Source organism: Coregonus lavaretus (genome assembly GCF_964263955.1).
Source record: "Coregonus lavaretus genome assembly, contig: HAP1_SCAFFOLD_1307, whole genome shotgun sequence".
Lineage (NCBI taxonomy): Eukaryota > Metazoa > Chordata > Actinopteri > Salmoniformes > Salmonidae > Coregonus > Coregonus lavaretus.
The window spans coordinates 114,113-130,330 of NW_028162648.1; the positions used below are offsets into that span (position 1 = coordinate 114,113).

General features: G+C 46.4%; 1 protein-coding gene across 1 annotated transcript in view; it reads right to left on the minus strand.

The window, feature by feature from the left end:
* The window catches only part of LOC311119065 (solute carrier family 35 member F3-like), a gene marked incomplete at its 3' end in the record, with an annotated part of 56,415 nt that extends 43,955 nt beyond the window's left edge, over positions 1-12,460 (minus strand). Inside the window, exon 1 of the mRNA XM_084193817.1 lies at positions 12,377-12,460. Coding sequence (XP_084049943.1) covers positions 12,377-12,452 — 76 coding nt within the window. The 5' untranslated portion in view covers positions 12,453-12,460. The remainder of the gene's footprint in view (positions 1-12,376) is intronic.
* Between the last annotated feature and the right edge of the window lie 3,758 nt (positions 12,461-16,218).

Below are 16,218 nucleotides of genomic sequence, written 5' to 3' on the forward strand. Positions count from 1 at the left end.
TGACTAGGCGAGGGGGGAGGGGAGAGGGTTGAGAAAGAGGGGTGACACTTGACTAGTGCAGTGTTGATACTTGACTAGGGGAGGGGGGAGGGGGGAGGGGGGAGAAAGAGGGGTGACACTTGACTAGTGCAGTGTTGATACTTGACTAGGGGAGGGGGGAGGGGGGAGGGGGGAGAAAGAGGGGTGACACTTGACTAGTGCAGTGTTGATACTTGACTAGGGGAGGGGGGAGGGGGAGGGGGGAGAAAGAGGGGTGACACTTGACTAGTGCAGTGTTGATACTTGACTAGGGGAGGGGGGAGGGGGGAGGGGGGAGAAAGAGGGGTGACACTTGACTAGTGCAGTGTTGATACTTGACTAGGGGAGGGGGGAGGGGGGAGGGGGGAGAAAGAGGGGTGACACTTGACTAGTGCAGTGTTGATACTTGACTAGGGGAGGGGGGAGGGGGGAGGGGGGAGAAAGAGGGGTGACACTTGACTAGTGCAGTGTTGATACTTGACTAGGGGAGGGGGGAGGGGAGAGAAAGAGGGGTGACACTTGACTAGTGCAGTGTTGATAATTGACTAGGGGAGGGGTGAGGATTGAGAAAGAGGGGTGACACTTGACTGGTGCAGTGTTGATACTTGACTAGGGGAGGGGGGAGGGGGGAGAAAGAGGGGTGACACTTGACTAGTGCAGTGTTGATACTTGACTAGGGGAGGGGGGAGGGGGGAGGGGTGAGAAAGAGGGGTGACACTTGACTAGTGCAGTGTTGATAATTGACTAGGGGAGGGGGGAGGGTTGAGAAAGAGGGGTGACACTTGACTAGTGCAGTGTTGATAATTGACTAGGGGAGGGGTGAGGGGAGAGAAAGAGGGGTGACACTTGACTAGTGCAGTGTTGATACTTGACTAAGTGAGTGGTGAGGGTTGAGAAAGAGGGGTGACACTTGACTAGTGCAGTGTTGATAATTGACTAGGGGAGGGGTGAGGATTGAGAAAGAGGGGTGACACTTGACTGGTGCAGTGTTGATACTTGACTAGGGGAGGGGGGAGGGGGGAGAAAGAGGGGTGACACTTGACTAGTGCAGTGTTGATACTTGACTAGGGGAGGGGGGAGGGGGGAGGGGTGAGAAAGAGGGGTGACACTTGACTAGTGCAGTGTTGATACTTGACTAGGGGAGGGGGGAGGGGGGAGGGGTGAGAAAGAGGGGTGACACTTGACTAGTGCAGTGTTGATAATTGACTAGGGGAGGGGTGAGGGTTGAGAAAGAGGGGTGACACTTGACTAGTGCAGTGTTGATAATTGACTAGGGGAGGGGTGAGGGGAGAGAAAGAGGGGTGACACTTGACTAGTGCAGTGTTGATAATTGACTAGGGGAGGGAGAGGGTTGAGAAAGAGGGGTGACACTTGACTAGTGCAGTGTTGATAATTGACTAGGGGAGGGGTGAGGGTTGAGAAAGAGGGGTGACACTTGACTAGTGCAGTGTTGATAATTGACTAGGGGAGGGGAGAGGGTTGAGAAAGAGGGGTGACACTTGACTAGTGCAGTGTTGATAATTGACTAGGGGAGGGGTGAGGGTTGAGAAAGAGGGGTGACACTTGACTAGTGCAGTGTTGATACTTGACTAGGGGAGGGGGGGAGGGGGGAGGGGGGAGAAAGAGGGGTGACACTTGACTAGTGCAGTGTTGATACTTGACTAGGGGAGGGGGGAGGGGGGAGGGGGGAGAAAGAGGGGTGACACTTGACTAGTGCAGTGTTGATACTTGACTAGGGGAGGGGGGAGGGGGGAGGGGGGAGAAAGAGGGGTGACACTTGACTAGTGCAGTGTTGATAATTGACTAGGGGAGGGGGGAGGGGTGAGAAAGAGGGGTGACACTTGACTAGTGCAGTGTTGATAATTGACTAGGGGAGGGGGAGGGGTGAGAAAGAGGGGTGACACTTGACTAGTGCAGTGTTGATAATTGACTAGGGGAGGGGTGAGGGTTGAGAAAGAGGGGTGACACTTGACTAGTGCAGTGTTGATACTTGACTAGGGGAGGGGGGAGGGGTGAGAAAGAGGGGTGACACTTGACTAGTGCAGTGTTGATACTTGACTAGGGGAGGGGGGAGGGGGAGGGGGGAGAAAGAGGGGTGACACTTGACTAGTGCAGTGTTGATAATTGACTAGGGGAGGGGGGAGGGGGGAGAAAGAGGGGTGACACTTGACTAGTGCAGTGTTGATAATTGACTAGGGGAGGGGGGAGGGGGGAGAAAGAGGGGTGACACTTGACTAGTGCAGTGTTGATACTTGACTAGGGGAGGGGGAGGGGGGAGAAAGAGGGGTGACACTTGACTAGTGCAGTGTTGATACTTGACTAGGGGAGGGGCAGAAAGAGGGGTGACACTTGACTAGTGCAGTGTTGATACTTGACTAGGGGAGGGGTGAGGGGGGAGAAAGAGGGGTGACACTTGACAAGTGCAGTGTTGATACTTGACTAGGGGAGGGGGGAGGGGGGAGAAAGAGGGGTGACACTTGACTAGTGCAGTGTTGATACTTGACTAGGGGAGGGGGCAGAAAGAGGGGTGACACTTGACTAGTGCAGTGTTGATACTTGACTAGGGGAGGGGTGAGGGGGGAGAAAGAGGGGTGACACTTGACAAGTGCAGTGTTGATACTTGACTAGGGGAGGGGTGAGGGGGGAGAAAGAGGGGTGACACTTGACTAGTGCAGTGTTGATCCTTGACTAGGGGAGGGGTGAGGGGGAGAAAGAGGGGTGACACTTGACTAGTGCAGTGTTGATCCTTGACTAGGGGAGGGGTGAGGGGGCAGAAAGAGGGGTGACACTTGACTAGTGCAGGGTTGATCCTTGACTAAGTGAGTGGTGAAGTCTGAGGAGGGAGAATGACAAAGTTCCTAATATGTATTCCGTACAGCTGTGTACGTGGTCTGTGCTGATCGCAGCGGTAGCTTGAGATTATGGGTGAGAAATAACCTGCTAGTAAAAACCTCAAACGTTTTTTACTCTATTCTTGAAATATTTTGACTTCATTCTATAAATATTATTTAGACTTTATTCTCTAAATTTCGACTTCATTCTCAATGTATTTCGAGTTTTTGAAGTACTATCTGTGCCAAAAAAAGGTATCATACAAGTGGTGAGTGTGAGCTCCAGTGATTGGTGTTTGAGTTTTGTTAGTAAACACATCTGTTATCAATGGATCGCTGTATAACCTGTGGTCAAGGTAACCGGACCCATGGGGATATGGCCAATCACAGTGTGGTAACCGTGTGGTAACCATCCCCGTCCAGCTGTGGCAGCCAATGAAATGTGATCTTCCCCTGGGAGGCAGGAGTATTTTAAAGCGCTTTGAAGACTAAATATATTTTAAGACAAATCCATATTTCGTCATTCCACAGAGGACTGGACTGGCTGAGAGAGAGGGGATTTGTCACCAGGACCCGGAGAGAGAGAGAGAGAGAGAGAGAGAGAGAGAGAGAGAGAGAGAGAGAGAGAGAGAGAGAGAGAGAGAGAGAGAGAAAGAGAGAGAGAGAGAGAGAGAGAGAGAGAGAGAGAGAGAGAGAGAGAGAGAGAGAGAGAGAGAGAGAGAGAGAGAGAGAGAGAGAGAGAGAGAGAGAGAGAGAGAGAGAGAGAGAGAGAGAGAGAGAGGTAAATACTCAAGAGAAGAGAAGATGAAGACAGCGAATCAAACCATGGATGGCCTGCCAGCTTATAGACCTAGAACAGACATAGACTTAAGTCTGTCTCTGTGCTCCTAAACAACCAACACCTTGTGACCTTATGGCCAATAGTAGTGTCCTATATGGGGTGTCTACCTTGTGACCTTATGGCCAATAGTAGTGTCCTATATGGGGTGTCTACCTTGTGACCTTATGGCCAATAGTAGTGTCCTATATGGGGTGTCTACCTTGTGACCTTATGGCCAATAGTAGTGTCCTATATGGGGTGTCTACCTTGTGACCTTATGGCCAATAGTAGTGTCCTATATGGGGTGTCTACCTTGTGGCCTTATGGCCAATAGTAGTGTCCTATATGGGGTGTCTACCTTGTGACCTTATGGCCAATAGTAGTGTCCTATATGGGGTGTCTACCTTGTGACCTTATGGCCAATAGTAGTGTCCTATATGGGGTGTCTACCTTGTGACCTTATGGCCAATAGTAGTGTCCTATATGGGGTGACTACCTTGTGACCTTATGGCCAATAGTAGTGTCCTATATGGGGTGTCTACCTTGTGACCTTATGGCCAATAGTAGTGTCCTATATGGGGTGTCTACCTTGTGGCCTTATGGCCAATAGTAGTGTCCTATATGGGGTGTCTACCTTGTGACCTTATGGCCAATAGTAGTGTCCTATATGGGGTGTCTACCTTGTGGCCTTATGGCCAATAGTAGTGTCCTATATCGGGTGTCTACCTTGTGACCTTATGGCCAATAGTAGTGTCCTATATGGGGTGTCTACCTTGTGACCTTATGGCCAATAGTAGTGTCCTATATGGGGTGTCTACCTTGTGACCTTATGGCCAATAGTAGTGTCCTATATGGGGTGACTACCTTGTGACCTTATGGCCAATAGTAGTGTCCTATATGGGGTGTCTACCTTGTGACCTTATGGCCAATAGTAGTGTCCTATATGGGGTGTCTACCTTGTGACCTTATGGCCAATAGTAGTGTCCTATATGGGGTGACTACCTTGTGACCTTATGGCCAATAGTAGTGTCCTATATGGGGTGACTACCTTGTGACCTTATGGCCAATAGTAGTGTCCTATATGGGGTGTCTACCTTGTGACCTTATGGCCAATAGTAGTGTCCTATATGGGGTGTCTACCTTGTGACCTTATGGCCAATAGTAGTGTCCTATATGGGGTGTCTACCTTGTGACCTTATGGCCAATAGTAGTGTCCTATATGGGGTGTCTACCTTGTGACCTTATGGCCAATAGTAGTGTCCTATATGGGGTGTCTACCTTGTGACCTTATGGCCAATAGTAGTGTCCTATATGGGGTGTCTACCTTGTGACCTTATGGCCAATAGTAGTGTCCTATATGGGGTGTCTACCTTGTGACCTTATGGCCAATAGTAGTGTCCTATATGGGGTGTCTACCTTGTGACCTTATGGCCAATAGTAGTGTCCTATATGGGGTGTCTACCTTGTGACCTTATGGCCAATAGTAGTGTCCTATATGGGGTGTCTACCTTGTGACCTTATGGCCAATAGTAGTGTCCTATATGGGGTGTCTACCTTGTGACCTTATGGCCAATAGTAGTGTCCTATATGGGGTGTCTACCTTGTGACCTTATGGCCAATAGTAGTGTCCTATATGGGGTGTCTACCTTGTGACCTTATGGCCAATAGCAGTGTCCTATATGGGGTTTCTACCTTGTGAGTGTATGTGGGGTTTTGGTTTTGTGTTCTACAATACCCTGGCTGTATCTGAAATGACCTTATTTTACATTTTAGTCATTTAGCATACACTCTTATCCAGAGCGACTTACAGTTTGTAAGTGCATACATTTTCATACTGGCCCCCCGTTGGAATCAAACCCACAACCCTGGCGTTGCAAACACCATGCTCTACCAGTTGAGCTACACGGGACTTGGGCCCTGGTCAATAGTAGTGTCCTGTATGGGGTGTCGATTCAGACAGCCCCTGTGTGGTTAAGGTGTGTTTTACCAAATTCATTCTCAGGCTTAAATAGTAATCATACCACTATAGGGAAAGATTTTAGTGCAGTTCTGACCCTCTGTAGACCCTCCTTTGAAAGGATTGGAGGTAATTGCTTCACCTTGTCTTTTGATGGTCTGGGTGGGGTCCCCCCAAATCTACAGGAGTGGTTAGGGGCTAGGGGTTAGGGACTAGCGGTTAGGGGCTAGGGACTAGGGGTTATGGACTAGGGGTTAGGGGCTAGAGACTAGGGGTTAGGGACTAGGGGTTAGGGACCAGGGGCTAGGGGTCAATTTGGAACCCAGCATTATTTAGTAGCTTGGTTTTGACTCTGTGGATTCGATTCTCACTGGGGCCACCCATACGAAAAATGTATGCATGCATGACTATTATGGGGATCCATAATAAATAGAAATAAGTTGTTTTGGATAAAATGAGAGGACAGAGGGTGACTCACTTCTCTGTACGGTAAGCAGGCTGGGTGTCTGTCTGAAAAGTGGTGAGCACACACCCACACCCACACACACACAATGGTATTTGTACGCAGGGGCCCTGTGATTCACTCCACCTGCAGAGTGGGTGTACTGTATGTTGACATCACGGAGGGAGCAGGATGTTTAAAACAGGACAATCTCAGCTGCTCCTCTCCTCTCCTCTCCTCTCCTCTCCTCTCCTCTCCTCTCCTCTCCTCTCCTCTCCTCTCCTCTCCTCTCTGTCTGTCATCTCACATGTCTGTCTGTCTGTCTGTCCTCTCACCTGTCTGTCTGTCTGTCCTCTCACCTGTCTGTCTGTCTGTTCTCTCACCTGTCTGTCTGTCTGTCATCTCACCTGTCTGTCCGTCTGTCCTCTCACCTGTCTGTCTGTCCTCTCACCTGTCTGTCTGTCTGTCTGTCCTCTCACCTGTCTGTCTGTCATGTCCTCTTCTCTCCTCTGTCTGTCTGTCCTCTCACCTGTCTGTCTGTCATCTCACCTGTCTGTCCGTCTGTCCTCTCACCTGTCTGTCTGTCCTCTCACCTGTCTGTCTGTCTGTCCTCTCACCTGTCTGTCTGTCTGTCATCTCACCTGTCTGTCCGTCTGTCCTCTCACCTGTCTGTCTGTCCTCTCACCTGTCTGTCCGTCTGTCCTCTCACCTGTCTGTCTGTCTGTCTGTCCTCTCACCTGTCTGTCTGTCTGTCCTCTCACCTGTCTGTCTGTCCTCTCACCTGTCTGTCTGTCTGTCTGTCTGTCCTCTTCTCTCCTCTGTCTGTCATGTCCTCTCCTCAGCAGGCTGTTCACATGGAAATCTCTATTGCTGCTCTGTAATAACGGCCCTCCTCCCTCTCCTCTTCTCCTCCCTCTGCTCACTCCCTCCTGTCCTCTCATCTTCTAATATATAAATAACATATGCCATTTAGCAGACACTTTTATGCGTGCATACATTTTTACATATGGGTGGCGTGAATCGAACCCACAACCCTGGCGGTGCAAGCACCATGCCCTACCAACTGAGCTACAGAGGATATTGTCTCCATACACTCTCCTCCCGGTCATGCCCCTGCAATACCTCCCTCCGTTCACTCTCTCCTGTCTTGTTCAGTACTCTCCTCTCTTCCATCACCCTCTCCTCTTCTGTCCTTTCATCTTCTCTCCACACTCTGTAATACTTTCCCTCCTCTTTCCCTAACTCTCTCCTCCCCCTCTCCCTCCCCCTCTCCCTCTCCCTCTCCTGTCCCCCCCTCTCTTCTCCTCTCCTCTAATCTTCTCTCCTTCTCTTTCAATACACTCTAGCAATGTACACTTGTCAGCTTCTCCTGTGGACACTGACTCATCCTCTCTTTCCTGCAACTGGCAATCCATCAAAATAAACTGGCCAAACTATATACTAGGCTATCAAACACATAGGAATACAATTCTCTATCCTCTTTCCTAACTACACCGTATATGATTTCACTGGAGATTGAACCCTAACCCTCATATCTCTTAGGCTGACAGGTCATTCTTCAAAGCCAGTGAGGCCACTGAACACGGATCTATTTCGGTGTCATAGTAACTGTGTTGATGTGTATGAGACTGTGCTTCAATGTCCACTTACTAAACAAATCCTCCATTGGGACAATCAAACTACTCCACTTCATAAAGTTGATTAAAAAGTAAATGCTAATTCTCTCACTGCATGTCCCTCTGTAAAGCTAAAGATAACGTCAGTCTGTACTGTAAAACAGTTTCTCTAGGGTGGACAGAGAAGGTTCATGAATATTCACTGACGCTACGCTTGCTTCTTTTACAAAAGCTCTAGGTCTACAGGTCAAGATTCAAAATGTGTGTGTGTGTGTGTGTGTGTGTGTGTGTGTGTGTGTGTGTGTGTGTGTGTGTGTGTGTGTCAGTCTCTCTGTACACAACAGCACGAGAGGAATCCCACTGAGAGAGACGCTCACCCTTCAGACGCTGCTGGAGCACACAGGGACAACAGGGTTTGGAGACATCAGAGACCGCTGGGACTGTAGAGCGATTCAGCAATATAAACACAGCTTTAGGACACATGCATGCACACACACACACACACACACACACACACACTCAACATCCAGCTGTGAATGCGAAACTGTAATTAGTCCGTCCTCTTCCTTACGATCTCAACAGGAAATGCTTAGTTTCCTCTGTGTACTCCTGTAATCTTCTAGTAGTGGAGCTTCTTCTTCTAGTAGTATGCTGGACTTACAGATTGACTGATAGGTCAACTCTTTTTGGCTTGGCTAGCTAGCTAGCTAACTAGCTGGCTAATGTTTTTGTTTGAAAAATGCATCTGGACACATTACCAGCATTTTTATGTCACCTGGCTGCCAGTTCCTGATCTTTTGAAAAATAATGTGAGGATTCGCTTGAAGTGTGAGAGGAATGGGAGATAGAGGACTACAGCAGTGGTGAGGTAGAGGGCTCGTAGAGAGGATGACTGGCTACTATTCTGAACTTTGTGTGGTCAGCTTTCTGGCGCCAAGAGCTGCCGTGGCATCACCCAAGTGGGTGCTTCACAGAGTGGAAGAGGAGAGCGTTGTGCCAGTAACCGAAAGGTCGCTGGTTCTAATCCCAGAGCCGACTAGGTGAAACATCTGTCGATGTGCCCTTGAGCAAGGCACTTAACCCTAATTGCTCCTGTAAGTCGCTCTGGATAAGAGGGATAAGAGCGTCTGCTAAATGACCAAAACAAAAACAAAAGTCCAGTGGCTATACGAGTCAGGCTGGTTCCCAGACTTGCCCTCTACAAGATCATCTGACCAGCTCCATCCGCTCAAGCCATGAACTGACCCTATACATCTGCAGAGGATGCATCATTCAAAGACTTGACCTCTATTGGTTGACCTGTCATGATATATTGCTTATTTGGTTTTTGCTTATGAAGTGCTTTGAGATTTCTGTTATGAAAAGCGCTACAGAAGTTAATAACAATAAATTATTATTATTGTAAACTCTAGGATATACACTAGAATGTTCTGTGATCATAGTGGAACTCTAAAACACACTAGAATGTTCTGTGATCATAGTGGAACTCTAAAACACACTAGAATGCTCTGTGGGTCACTGGTAACGCTAGAAGGAAGGACACACACAGCAACTTAACCAAGGAGGAGGCAAAGAAAGCATTGGAAGCATTGGTCTGACATAAAAGGAATAGGTATTTTACAGAGTGAATAATGTAAAGTAAGCCTCTGGTTGAGACTCCGGGGACAAGTTGCCCCACACTGATCTAAGATCCTAATCTTAGCCATTATACTACATGTTTACTATCTGTTTACTGGTAGGGTTCATAAAGGTTTACTACCTGTTTGCTGGTAGGGTTCATAAAGGTTTACTACCTGTTTACTGGTAGGGTTCATAAAGGTTTACTACCTGTTTCCTGGTAGGGTTCATAAAGGTTTACTACCTGTTTACTGGTAGGGTTCATAAAGGTTTACTACCTGTTTACTGGTAGGGTTCATAAAGGTTTACTACCTGTTTACTGGTAGGGTTCATAAAGGTTTACTACCTGTTTACTGGTAGGGTTCATAAAGGTTTACTACCTGTTTACTGGTAGGGTTCATAAAGGTTTACTACCTGTTTACTGGTAGGGTTCATAAAGGTTTACTACCTATTTACTGGTAGGGTTCATAAAGGTTTACTTCCCTGTTTACTGGTAGGGTTCATAAAGGTTTACTACCTGTTTACTGGTAGGGTTCATAAAGGTTTACTACCTGTTTACTGGTAGGGTTCATAAAGGTTTACTACCTGTTTACTGGTAGGGTTCATAAAGGTTTACTACCTGTTTCCTGGTAGGGTTCATAAAGGTTTACTACCTGTTTACTGGTAGGGTTCATAAAGGTTTACTACCTGTTTACTGGTAGGGTTCATAAAGGTTTACTACCTGTTTCCTGGTAGGGTTCATAAAGGTTTACTACCTGTTTACTGGTAGGGTTCATAAAGGTTTACTACCTGTTTACTGGTAGGGTTCATAAAGGTTTACTACCTGTTTACTGGTAGGGTTCATAAAGGTTTACTACCTGTTTACTGGTAGGGTTCATAAAGGTTTACTACCTGTTTACTGGTAGGGTTCATAAAGGTTTACTACCTGTTTACTGGTAGGGTTCATAAAGGTTTACTACCTATTTACTGGTAGGGTTCATAAAGGTTTACTTACCTGTTTACTGGTAGGGTTCATAAAGGTTTACTACCTGTTTACTGGTAGGGTTCATAAAGGTTTACTACCTGTTTACTGGTAGGGTTCATAAAGGTTTACTACCTGTTTACTGGTAGGGTTCATAAAGGTTTACTACCTGTTTCCTGGTAGGGTTCATAAAGGTTTACTACCTGTTTACTGGTAGGGTTCATAAAGGTTTACTACCTGTTTACTGGTAGGGTTCATAAAGGTTTACTACCTGTTTACTGGTAGGGTTCATAAAGGTTTACTACCTGTTTACTGGTAGGGTTCATAAAGGTTTACTACCTGTTTACTGGTAGGGTTCATAAAGGTTTACTACCTGTTTACTGGTAGGGTTCATAAAGGTTTACTACCTGTTTACTGGTAGGGTTCATAAAGGTTTACTACCTGTTTACTGGTAGGGTTCATAAAGGTTTACTACCTGTTTACTGGTAGGGTTCATAAAGGTTTACTACCTGTTTACTGGTAGGGTTCATAAAGGTTTGCTACCTGTTTACTGGTAGGGTTCATAAAGGTTTACTACCTGTTTACTGGTAGGGTTCATAAAGGTTTACTACCTGTTTACTGGTAGGGTTATAAAGGTTTACTACCTGTTTACTGGTAGGGTTCATAAAGGTTTACTACCTGTTTAAGGGTAGGGTTCATAAAGGTTTACTACCTGTTTACTGGTAGGGTTCATAAAGGTTTACTACCTGTTTACTGGTAGGGTTCATAAAGGTTTACTACCTGTTTACTGGTAGGGTTCATAAAGGTTTACTACCTGTTTACTGGTAGGGTTATAAAGGTTTACTACCTGTTTACTGGTAGGGTTCATAAAGGTTTACTACCTGTTTAAGGGTAGGGTTCATAAAGGTTTAGTATCTGTTTACTGGTAGGGTTCATAAAGGTTTACTACCTGTTTACTGGTAGGGTTCATAAAGGTTTACGTCGTTGAAGTCGTTTGTGGTGAGTATCAAAGCCAATGATGAATTTTCAAAACATCGCTTTACCCACATGTGTTCTGGCTATGGCCCAAGCCCATCGGTTTCTGGGACCAATCAGAATGGTTAGAATGTGTTTGTGTTCTAGAAATCGTTGGGGAGGTACTCAGATCCAGAGTCATTGCTGAGAAGAAACTAACATCCGTGGGCGTGGCGTAGCGTTTGGCCAGAGCAAGGAGTTTGGGTAGCATTTTTATCCCATTGGGGCCTGTCAATTAATATATATTTTTTATATATATATATGTGTGTGTGTGTGTGTGTGTGTGTGTGTGTGTGTGTGTGTGTGTGCATGTGTGTGTGTGCGTGCGTGAGGAGGGGTGTCCCTGCCCTGTTCTGCTACAATAACAACTTCATGCTCCCCACATGCACTCACTCATGATGGACAAGCAGCGCGACACTTCAATGGCCCGCTGCATTTTGCACAGGACAAAACTTCCATTGGCCATAAATCTGTTGTCTGATTTGCATTTTACAGGCCTCGCCAAATCAATTTTAATGTGTTATTATATTTTGTGACGATTATGCAGATGAGGTTGGTGGGAAATTAATTAATTACCGTTTTGAAAGTGCAGAACAGAATACAGTCTGGCTTTTACACAACACAGCAAAACAAGAGATTGTGCGAATAAATGACTGCAACAACGTTATTATCTCCCAAAATGATGTAGACATTTTCCCAGGGTAGTTAAAAGTGTAATTGGAAGCATTGATGGTCTATTACGATAAAGTCTTACTGCACGCATCTCTAATTACCGTGAAGGGTAAAGGGGGGGGGGGGGATTTCATTCCGTTGGTAATCCAAAGCGTCTTGGCACGCGACGGTACATCTATAAAAGTTAATCGGTGCTTCAAAGCGGACAACTTGTTCACGAACACCATTCATCACCCCTGACTGACCCAAGTTTCTCTGCCACAGTCACACAACACCAAACTTGTAGGCTTTACAAGCCTAACCTTGGACACTACAAGATTTAGGTTTCAAGGGTGAATGTAAAATAGGCTACAAATACTAGGTAGACAAATACCACATCGGGCTTTAAGCACGACCCAAGTCAAGTCACGGAACGGAGTTCTCCCTACCTTTTACTTTCGTTAAGGTGAGCACGGGGCTGTTGCAAGCGGACAGCGGGGCAACCCTGGCCGAATGTTTCTTCATAGTGATGAGCTCGGAAAGGCTGAGCTCTCCCCTCTTCGCCTACATCCCTGAAGCTGGTGTGGTACCAATCTCTTCTTTGACTGACTGTGGAACTTTAGATGCTTCTTCTCGTTACTCTTCTTTAAACCTCAGCTCGGTAGTCTTCCACTATCTCTCTCGTCCTCTCTCGTGCATCCACATCCGGCCCCTCGGTTCCACAGCTCTCCCTCAGTCGCTTTTTATTTTTCTTCTTTTAATTCGATTCCCCTCCCTCATTCCCCCCTCCCTTCCCCGGTTCTGCAGTATCCTGCCAAGGCGTGAGGCTGAGCTCTCTCTCTCTCTCTCTCTTCTCTCTCTCTCTCTCTCTCTCTCTCTCTCTCTCTCTCTCTCTCTCTCTCTCTATCTCTCTCTCTCTCTCTCTCTCTCTCTCTCTTTCTCCCTCTCTCTCTCTCTCTCGCTCTCTCTCTCGCGCTCTCTTCACATGCAATACAGTAGAGACAATTGCTGCAATTTGCTACGGCACGCGTGCCTCTGGCATCCACCATCTCCCTCACTTTCATTTATCTATCCTCCCCTGGACCCCCCTGCCCGTCCCGAGCCAGACATGTCGTGCCCGCTACCCGCTGCCAGCCCACCAGACTCCCTGAAGCGCTGTTCCCGGGGGCGGGTGGTTGGTGACTCAGAGCCGGTTGCAGCTTGTAGCAGAGAGGAAGGATCGATCACGGCGGGCCGTGGTGTAACTGCTGTGCATCGGAGTGGCAGGGATAGTGTGAGTGATCTGATGAGACTGGGGCTGATGCAGAGGGAAAAGATACTGTAGCCTATCCATCCTATACAAGGGATATATGAAGACACCAGGCTTGCATGGGGAGGCAGTTTTCCCCAATAGAATCTTGAAAAAATACAATTTACGCCAACCTGGTCTCAGAGCATTTCGTATTATTCTGTATGTAAATCTGGACACTTCATTTAGTATGATATGTTATGGTATGTATTAATTTGTGGATGTCTATCACCAATTTCGTATTATATGTTACAAATTTGCAAAAACATACAATCAATATGCCACGAATTTGCCAAACATATTAAATATTACGAATTTGCAAAACGTATGATATGTTACAAATTCTAGCTAGGTGGCTAGGAGGCTAACATTAGCTAGCTGGCTAACGTTAGCTAGGCTAGGGGTTAGGGTTAAGATTAGGGTTAAGTTTAGGAGTTAGGTTAAAGGGTTAAGGTTAGGGTTAGGGGAAGGGTTAGCTAACAGGGTTAAGGTTAGGGGAAGGATTAGCTAACATTCTAAGTCAGGGGTCCCCAAACTTTTTCCTGTGAGGGCCACATAACTTTTCCCTTCTCTGATGGGGGGCCGGTGTCAGTTTGTAACAGAAAAAGTGTGACGATCGTAGGGGAGCTTAAAAAATTTATTGTTTTCCAGAAAGCCACACATAACCAAATAACCCTTTCCAGGTTCTTTACAGGAAAAAAGTCAGGAAACAAATAATAACACTATTAATGAAATAAATAATAACTAAATAACCCTCTCTGAGTTCTTCACAGAAAAAACAGGAAATAAATAACACTATTTATGAAATAAATAATAACTAAATAACTCTCTCTGGGTTCTTCATAGAAAAAAAAGCCATGGAACATTAACTTTCTGTTGTGCCATGCACAATCTTAACAGATAAAAGTTCAGCTCAGTTGTCAGAGCAGAATCTCTCTGACACATATGAGCAGTCTCTTAAAGTTCTTGTGTTCCTTCCTTATAATCCTTTTGTAGGTTCCAGTAAGCTTGTAGACACCGCTGTTAAAAGCTCTCTCTCATCAACTTCCCTGTGAAAACCACAAAGGAAGCAGGTTGAGAAACTGAACTAAGTGATACAGCACCTACACAGCACAATACATTTCACTACCAGTATGGTTGTAAAGATGGATTTTATCCCAGTAGATTTTATTATGATTATATTTGTTTATGCTCAGAATGACTCATTCAAGTCAGAAAAGTGAGCTTACCTATGTATGTTCATCAGTGTGAACTGTGGGCCTGCATCTGGCTGGTGAGAAGTTGAATATCAGGTTCCATTCTAGTTACAGCCAGTCTCAAGCACTGATGCAAATGTTCATCTGTCAATCTTGATCTCATCGGAGTTTTCAGCAGTTTCATGCGAGAAAAGGTTTTCTCGCAGATATACGTGCTGCCAAAAACTGTGGACATTTTCATTGCGTGTTTTTTGATGTTTGGATATGTGTCGTTTGGGAGGGCGGCATAGAAGTCAATGAGACTGTTGGGCTTGAATGCGTCTTTCAGAACATCACAGTTCTGTAACTCAGCCAACTCAAACTGATATGAAGGCTGGGCTTCATCAATGTCGGCAACAAAGGGGTTCTGAAAAAGACGGATTTATTTTGCATGAACATGTAGTTCACTGAATCGCACACCGAACTCCGCCTTCAGCATTTCCAGTGCTTCCACGCACTTTTCAGCTGGGAACGGGACCGCTGGGTTCTCTGTCGACAGGTTTTGGGTAGCAGGAAGATGGACGAAGTTGCGCTTTTTCACTTGTTCCAAAAGCAGCGCTAATTTCACCTCAAATGCTTTTATGTGTGAATACATGTCGCAAATGAGTTTCCCCTCGCCTTGTAGCTGCAAGTTAAGGCTGTTAAGTATTTCTGTCACGTCTGTTAAAAATGCGAGGTGCCATTTCCATTCTGGGTCGATCAGCTCTGGGACCGTTTTGTCTTTTAAATGAAGAAATGCGTTAATTTCGGGTAGCAGCTCGTAAAAACGCCTCAAAACTCTGCCCCGGCTCAGCCATCGGACCTCTGTGTAGTACAGCACATCTCCGTGCGTAGACTCCAGTTCAGACAGGAATTCTTGGAACTGCCTGTGTTTAAGTCCCTTTGCTCTGATGAAGTTTATGCACGACACCACAACCTTCATTACAGAATCCCACGTCAACACTTTGCAGCACAGTGCTTGCTGGTGAATTAGGCAGTGGACTCGTAGCGGGGCGGTGAGACCCCTTTTTTCCAACTCCCGGTTCATGCGTCCTATTAGACCGCGAGTTTCGCCCACCATGCTAGGAGCCCCGTCAGTCGTGATGCTAGCTAGCTTTGACCAGTCCAGGTCCAACTTCTCCATGGTTTGGCACACTTTGTCAAAAATATCCTCTCCCGTTGTAGTCCCTTTGAGACTTTGGAGGGCTGCCAGCTCCTCGCATATCTCAAAGTTTGCGCTAACTCCACGAATAAAAATGAGCAGTTGCGCTGTGTCTTGCACGTCCGTGCTCTCATCCAGTGCTAATGAAAAAAGGTCAAATTCTTTCGTCTTCTGCTGCAGCTGGGCATATACATTACTCCCGATTTCTTCAACGCGTCTGGTGATTGTACTCGCCGACAGACTTACGGCATTAAATGCATCTTTCTTCTCGGGACACACCTCCTCCGCGACAGCATCCATACATTTCTTAACAAACTCTCCGTCAGTGAAAGGCTTACCGCTGCTTGCTATCAGTTTAGCAACCCGAAAGCTGGCCCGAACGGATGCCTGGTTCAGCTGAGCTTGGCGTACAAATGTTTTCTGCTGAGATAGTAGTCCACTTTTTAGCTTTGAGAGTTTGTCTGCTCGTATTTGGCCTTGCAAGCTATCGTACTTGTCTTTGTGACGGGATTCATAGTGTCGGCGAAGATTGTATTCTTTGAATACCGCCACCGTCTCTTGACAGATGAGACAAACAGCCTTTTCTTTGCATTGAACAAAAAAATAATAGTTTGTCCACTGCAGGTT